The sequence below is a fragment of the Salvelinus fontinalis genome, chromosome 16, assembly GCF_029448725.1.
Source record: "Salvelinus fontinalis isolate EN_2023a chromosome 16, ASM2944872v1, whole genome shotgun sequence".
Classification (NCBI taxonomy): Eukaryota; Metazoa; Chordata; class Actinopteri; order Salmoniformes; family Salmonidae; genus Salvelinus; species Salvelinus fontinalis.
In genome coordinates, this window is record NC_074680.1 from 46,314,308 (window position 1) to 46,321,533 (window position 7,226).

Sequence of the window (7,226 nt, forward strand, 5' to 3'; positions counted from 1 at the left end):
TAGGTCTGGATGACTGGAACACGCCCACCGCCCTTGGTGCTGAAGAACATCCGGTTTCCCCCTCGTTCTCTCACTCGGAGTCGCCATTTTGACACACATAAGCCAAGCAAGCACACTACCAGAAGTAACGAAGACAACGGAAAGAGTGAGGTTCAAGTTTTGATAATTGTAATGTCGTCAGCAGACTGGCACAAATATTTGGCGAATAAATAATCTAATGATTAATATTTTGTCCGAGTGCCAAGCTAGTAATGCAGCTAAGCTAGCTAAAGTAGCGAAAAGGAAACTGCACGACATGGTAACGTTAGCTAGCTAGTAACGTACGTACATTTTTAGCCGTAGCCGACTAAACTCAGCTATTTTGTGGGCGGGCTGGATCTCTGATGTAACATACAATGACGTTTTTTAATCCGAACTACTGATTTCAGATCACAAAGAATAGCACCAGTAACACAGAACATTTTGTATAATTGCGGCCTTTTCTTCGGGTTGTAATGCCGCGTTCAAGACAACTGGGAACTCGTGGATAAACGAGCTGCGACCGGATAGCTAGCGACTAACGTTAGCTAGTAAACTTGCTAACGTATATACACATTATCAAGATTGTGATTTAATTAATATTAAAAGGTATGTAGTTTATTCATTTAGCGTATATGTGAAACTGTTTACGTTGCCGAACTCAGACTAGTTGGCTATCTGGCTAGTATTTGCCAGCATAACGGCTCCTAAACTTGGCTAAAGTGCACTTTTAGTATTGATAACTCTTAGCTAACGTTAGCTAGTTAGCACACTGATCTGGGCCTTGTCGGCAACCTACGTGTTTAGGGATAAATATACTGTTAATGATCTAATAACTTAATCACGTAGCTAACTTTTTGTTTTCAGATAACTATGAGTGGATGTCGAGTTTTTATCGGTCGTTTGAGCCCTCATGCGCGTGAGAGGGACGTGGAGAAATTCTTCAAAGGTTATGGAAGGATCCGAGAAGTAAATTTGAAGAACGGATTCGGCTTTGTGGTAAGTCGGCCTTGCCTCGTGTCTTGATCAAACACCTATTGTGAATGTTTTGTTTGTTGATTAGTTAACCCCCCTTCTCTTTAATCAGGAGTTTGACGACCACAGAGACGCTGATGATGCAGTTTACGAGCTGAATGGCAAGGAACTCTGTAGTGAAAGGTAACGATTTAGATGCACATTGAGCAATGTCTCAAGAAAAATAAATTGAGACATGTTATGTTTTGACATTTAATGCATATGGATAGTGTTGGAAGAAGTACACCACTTTCATACTTGAATAGAATAAAATGATTTGTGAAAGTCACCCAGTAAAATACTATTTTGAGTGTAAGTCTTAAAGTATTTGTTTTTAAATGTACTTGCGTATTAAAAGTATACATGTCTTATTAAGCAAAACAGATTACACTTTTATTTATTTACCATCTATGCATTTGTTTTAGTGAGTCTGCTATATCAGAGGCAGTAGAGATGAACAGGAATGTTCTCTTTAAGTGTGTGAATTAGACATTTTCCAGTCCTGCTAAGCATTCAAAATGTAACAATTACTTTTGGGTGTCAGGGGAAAATGGAGTAAAAGGGACATTATTTCCATTAGGAGTGAAATAAAAGTTAAAAAATATAAAAAGTTAAGTACAGATTAGGTTAAGTAGCACTCTAATTTCCCCCCCCCCCTTTCTAGCCCAGTGGAACACCCGCAATATTCCGCTGAAAAGGCAGGGCTCGAAATTGTAAAATATTTTTAGAAATATGTAACTTTCACACATTAACAAGTCCAATACAACAAATGAAAGATAAACATCTTGTTAATCTACCCATCGTGTCATATTTTTTACGTGTTTTACAGCGAAAACACAACATATCTATACACTGCTCAAAAAAATGAAGGGAACACTTAAACAACACAATGTAACTCCAAGTCAATCACACTTCTGTGAAATCAAACTGTCTACTTAGGAAGCAATACTGATTGACAATAAATTTCACATGCTGTTGTGCAAATGGAATAGACAAAAGGTGGAAATTATAGGCAATTAGCAAGACACCCCCAATAAAGGAGTGGTTCTGCAGGAGGTGACCACAGACCACTTCTCAGTTCCTATGCTTCCTGGCTGATGTTTTGGTCACTTTTGAATGCTGGTGGTGCTTTCACTCTAGTGGTAGCATGAGACGGAGTCTACAACCCACACAAGTGGCTGCTTTGTCTAATGATTAGCCAACAACAAGCTACACGCTAGCATTTTGCTGCTTTGACCAATGATTAGCCAACACCAAGCTACATGCTAGCGGTTTGCTGCTTTGACTAATGATTAGCCAACAACAAGCTACACGATAGCATTTTGCTGCTTTGTCTAATGATTAGCCAACACCAAGCTACACCCTAGCATTTTGCTGCTTTGTCTAATGATTAGCCAACAACAAGCTACACGCGCCTCCATAAGAAGCAAGAGCAGCGGCAGACAGTTTCTCTGGCCACTGCACCATATCACGTTCTTATCTGGACGGCACTTCTGGACAAGTCCGTTTTGAAATGACACACCCGAGACCGGTGACAACCGGGTCCGACCCATTATTTAGAGTTCTGAATCTACTACCAACTTTAATGACCCCCCCCTCTCCCCTCCATGTTCAGAGACATTAATCAGGTGATACAAATACCTTGTGTAGGATGGAGAAATAATACTACCTATTTTAGTCATTTCTGCTGCCCTGTTAAGTGTCTGTTTGATCTTTTCTATAGGGTGACTATAGAGCATGCCCGCTCCAGAAGAGGCAGGGGTGGTGGACCCGGGATGGGCGGCGGAGGAGGAGGAGGACGTTTCTCACCTCGTTTCAGCAGCTACCGCCAAGGGTCTGGTGATCGCCGCGGTGGTGGAGGTGGTGGCGGCGGCTCCAGGTATACAGACTACACCGTTTCGTTTAAACCTTCTCACTTGCAGCGACTGGAGATTAGTCAGTGTGATTTTAGTTCCCCTCGTAGCTAGGAGACATTTACCTTCCTTCCTGGTGGCTCTTCGTGCAGAAGTAGCATATCTGGTGTCTTACATGTATTGAATATACCAACTGAATAATTTTAAGACTTATCACGCTAGATTTGAACGTTTTCACTTGTAGCAGTCATTTCCCCAGTGTGATTAGAATAAGTTGTGACGTCCCTCTGTCTTGATCCTGTGCTGTACATTCATGTCTTATATCTATTGACCTGTGGTTTCATTTAATGTCAGGCTCTCATGTGCATTAATCATTTCAGTCCTAATAGTAACATGTCACCCCCCGTGTTTACCTTTGCTCTGCCCTCCTCCCATGCAGTAGGTATGGTCCTCCGGTGCGCACTGAACACAGAATCATCGTGCAGAACCTGTCGTCACGTATCAGTTGGCAGGTGAGAGTTTAAAACCCATCTGGTTCAGACCAACCATTACTCTGTACGTACTCTGATAATACCTTTTCTTATAAGCTGCATTCTTATTGAAAAACTTGTTTTTATTTTATTTATTACTAAAGGACACGGCTATATGCTCAAAAGTCCATTAGGGTAAATAGAACGGCAAGGCCCCTTTTGGATTCAGGAATTCATTGTTTTATTTCTTGACTTAGTTTTTTTTACTGTGTCTTTCAAACAAAAATATATAAGCACTTATACCAGAAGGTAAAGCTAACCAATTCACATCGTAGTTTTATTTGAACAGCTTATTCTTATTCTGGTTATTAGTTTATAATGGAGTTGCATGCACAACCTCCTTGGAGGTGTTATGTGCATAGCGCCCTCTGCTGGTTGTGTTTTCAATAGTTTCCATTTGGTGCCTCTCCTTACACGCAGTTGCCGCTGGTCTATATCTTGGCTGGGCCCCGTAGCTGGTGAAAGGGGCTCTAGCGCAGGATAGCCTTAGGATGGTCCCTCGTAAGCCCCAGTCTGGAGGTGGTCTGGTCTGGTGGAAACCCCCCCCCCCTCCCCCGACTGCAGCCAGCCTGTAACCCCCTCAACATACTCCACGTTCCCTACACTCTCCCGTTTGGTTCTTTTATCTGTTGCTGATGGAGCTGGGGGGTGTTGACAGTTGGGCACACTGCACACACCCCCCTTCCTTCGTTCCTTCCCCTACTTGCTCTCTGGTGGTCCTTTACTTGTGGAGGCTGGCCGGAGTCCGGGTCTGTCAAGGCTGAGGGAGGTCGTTTCTCAAGGGCTTAACACTGTGACTGCATTGGTTCCCATTGGTCCGCTATTTGGACACGTGGCTCTTTGCTAATGTCTCCCTGGGTATGGAACGGTAAGTAACATATAACTCATGTGATTGGGTTTACGGGTTGGGAGGAACAGGGAGTGGAATCCTATACCTTAGTCTTACTGGGAAAACTTATATAAGCCCTTATGGAAAATTTATACTAGGCCAATTAATAGGTTACTGAAAGAACCCCTTGATCAAAATGTGTCATGATGAAATTTAAATACGTCTAATCTCCATAGACTTCATTTTAGTTTAGCGACGCCCCCTAAAAACCATTATAGTTGCCACTAACAGACAACCTATCTAAGACACTACACCTCAAAGGATATGTCGCGTCTCACCATCATACTATTTGTCATCATCAATCCTATTTGACTAACAAACCTGAAATACAATACCTGGGAACTGAGTAGTGTCAGGTTTCTCCTTTTGAGTGAAATGGTTAGCTGTGAAGCCACGGCAGTGGCTCGTCACTTATTAAACCCCCCCCCCGTCCGAAAATGCCAGAACATCACATTTTTTACTGTGTTTTGATGAGGTCAGTATTACAGGGGGGGGGGGGGGGGGGGGGGGTTAAACTGTCGTGTTGCTCTACTGTTTTTTCTCTTGCCCCAGGTTCAGAGTTCTCTCAGCCACATTCGTGTGTTGGTCTGTCACTGACTCATGTATGCTTCACCACAGGACCTGAAAGATCTCATGAGGAAAGTTGGAGAGGTCACCTTTGTGGATGCCCACCGAACCAACAAGAATGAAGGGTGAGTTAATCTGTCCAGGGGGACCTGTTCATTAAGCACGAAAATGGAAGGACTGAAACGAGGGACGAATGTCCGATTTAGAAACCCTCTTGTTTTCCCGTTTTTTTAATCAAAACAAAACAAATGTGGTGTGCCCTTGCTGCTATTATGAAATGAGCTGTCAACTTAAATGTGATTTGACTCGACAGGGTGGTGGAGTTTGCATCACACAGTGATATGAAGAACGCCCTTGATAAGCTTGACGGAACAGACTTGAATGGACGAAAGCTGAAACTGTCTGAGGATCGCAAGAGCCGGTAGGCATCCCTCATCCCAATTTGTAGAGAAGTTTGGATAAATACAAGATTGTGATGTTTTGGTTTGCAGCTATAGCAGTGTAGCTAGCTACAGAAATGTAGCTTGAAAGATTGGCCTGCAGTGTTGAGCACTATTAAGGGGACTTGAGATTGGAGTATAAAGGACTGGAATACAACTGACTTGTGTTTTAGGGAGCTGACTACATTAGTGGTTCGGGGGGAGGGGTAAATATAATTAATTTAATTATTCTCTTCCAACAGCCGCAGCAGGAGTCGTTCCCGTGGCTCTCGCAGCTACTCCCGGTCACGTAGCCGTTCCCGGTCCCCCCGTTCCAAGTCCCCCAGCCGTAGCAGGAGCCGTAACCGCTCCAGGAGCCCCCGCTCCCGGTCCCCCCGCTCCGCCAGCCGTACTCCGGAGAAGAAGCCTGCCTCAGGAGGAGGAGGGGGCAGGGCTGCACATCGCTCCACTTCACGTTCCCGTTCCAAATCCCATACCCCTCCCGCACGCTCTCATTCCCGCTCTCCTGCCCCCCGTTCCCGCTCTCCTGCCCCCCGTTCCCGCTCCCCTGCCCCCCGTTCCCGCTCCCCTGCCCCCCGTTCCCGCTCCCCTGCCCCCCGTTCCCGTACCCCTCCCCCACGCTCCCGTTCTCCTGCCCCGGCCCGGAAGCCGTCCCGGTCTCGTTCCCCCTCGGTGGAGAGCCAGCACTGAGCTGCTCTGAGTGAGCTGTTTAGGAATAGTCCAGTGGAGGGAGTAGAGACTCATTGGAATGGCTGTTTAGGATTAGTCCAGTGGAGGGAGTAGAGACTCATTGGAATGGCTGTAATGGACCACTGATAAGGTTCTGTTTATTCCATACCAATGAGTCTGTCCTCCTGATTTTAAAAGTGACCATCAGTCTCCACTGGTGTAGTGCTATGTATGGACTGAAGGGAATGTCATGCTGGAACCGTGGCACCTGGCATTGTGCCTGCCTGCCTGCCTGCTAGTGGGGTTGTAATGAAGAGGAGCCTTGCCTTGGGTGTAATGCCCTCTCTCCCACAATCTAATTTTAAAATCTGAGCTTTAGTCCTGGTTGGTTCAGTTCCTCTAGGCCCTGGACTGGTTATTTTATGATTATAGGTTGGATCCTGCGTCCCCCAATTCAACTATTAATTTACTCCTTATTGCTATCTGAATAATTAAAGAGTTTCCTTTTGAAAACCAAACTTTTTTTTCTTTTAGTTAATGAAATGTACAGTGTGATTTGAGAGCTTTTGATTGGGTCGCAGTCCTGTTGAATATCTGTATCGTTGTCCCTGCAGGTTTGTAAGTCTCATTGTGATTGGTTAAGTTGTATGAAATGTACCTTGTATTTTTTTTTTGTTGAAGTTAACTTTGTCTAATCAATACAATGGTTTTTTTTCTCCGTTGTTTTTGTGCTTATTTGTGTTCCGATCCACACCTCTCAACAGTTAAGTTAAACTGCACCCAAAATGATTCAAGTAATTTAATCTAATATTGTGTTTTGTTGCGTTTCAACATTGACTGATGATGCTGAGAAATACTGAATAAGCATTTCACAAATTTAAGTGAATGTAATTTTTTTTTATATATAAACATAAGACTACAATTGCATAGTCTAAACCATCATTTCTAAGTGTGCATGCTGTGATCTTCGGTGTACTCGATGGGCGAGGCCCGAGTGTAGGTGTGGAATATTCCGGTCATCGTTTGACTGTTCAAAATATTTGAACAAAAAAATGTCATTATTTACACGTGGCTCTGGAGATCTGATGTCATTGGTTTTTCTGCAGCTTTCTTTTTAGATTCTGCTCGTCTACATTTTGTGGTCTTACCCGATACGAGGCAGACTGCGAGGTCTGCATGTTGTGGCAGATAAGGACATGTCTGTCAAAACTGATTTGCTACAAATAAAACAGTCCTCGCAAATGTA

General features: G+C 43.9%; 1 protein-coding gene across 2 annotated transcripts; it reads left to right on the forward strand.

Annotated features, from left to right (window-relative positions):
* Positions 1–36: 36 nt before the first annotated feature.
* LOC129813259 (serine/arginine-rich splicing factor 5-like) lies at positions 37–7,226 on the forward strand. Of its 2 annotated transcripts, none has more exons than XM_055865565.1 (8): positions 37–145; positions 886–1,017; positions 1,106–1,176; positions 2,756–2,911; positions 3,325–3,397; positions 4,923–4,996; positions 5,185–5,292; positions 5,554–7,226. In XM_055865565.1, the coding sequence occupies exons 2-8, from the start codon at positions 892–894 to the stop codon at positions 5,999–6,001; spliced, it is 1,056 nt and encodes a 351-aa protein (XP_055721540.1). In that variant the 5' UTR covers positions 37–145; positions 886–891; the 3' UTR covers positions 6,002–7,226. The 2 variants fall into 2 exon arrangements, with proteins under 2 accessions (XP_055721540.1, XP_055721541.1); XM_055865566.1 differs by lacking the exon at positions 37–145 and adding an exon at positions 153–627.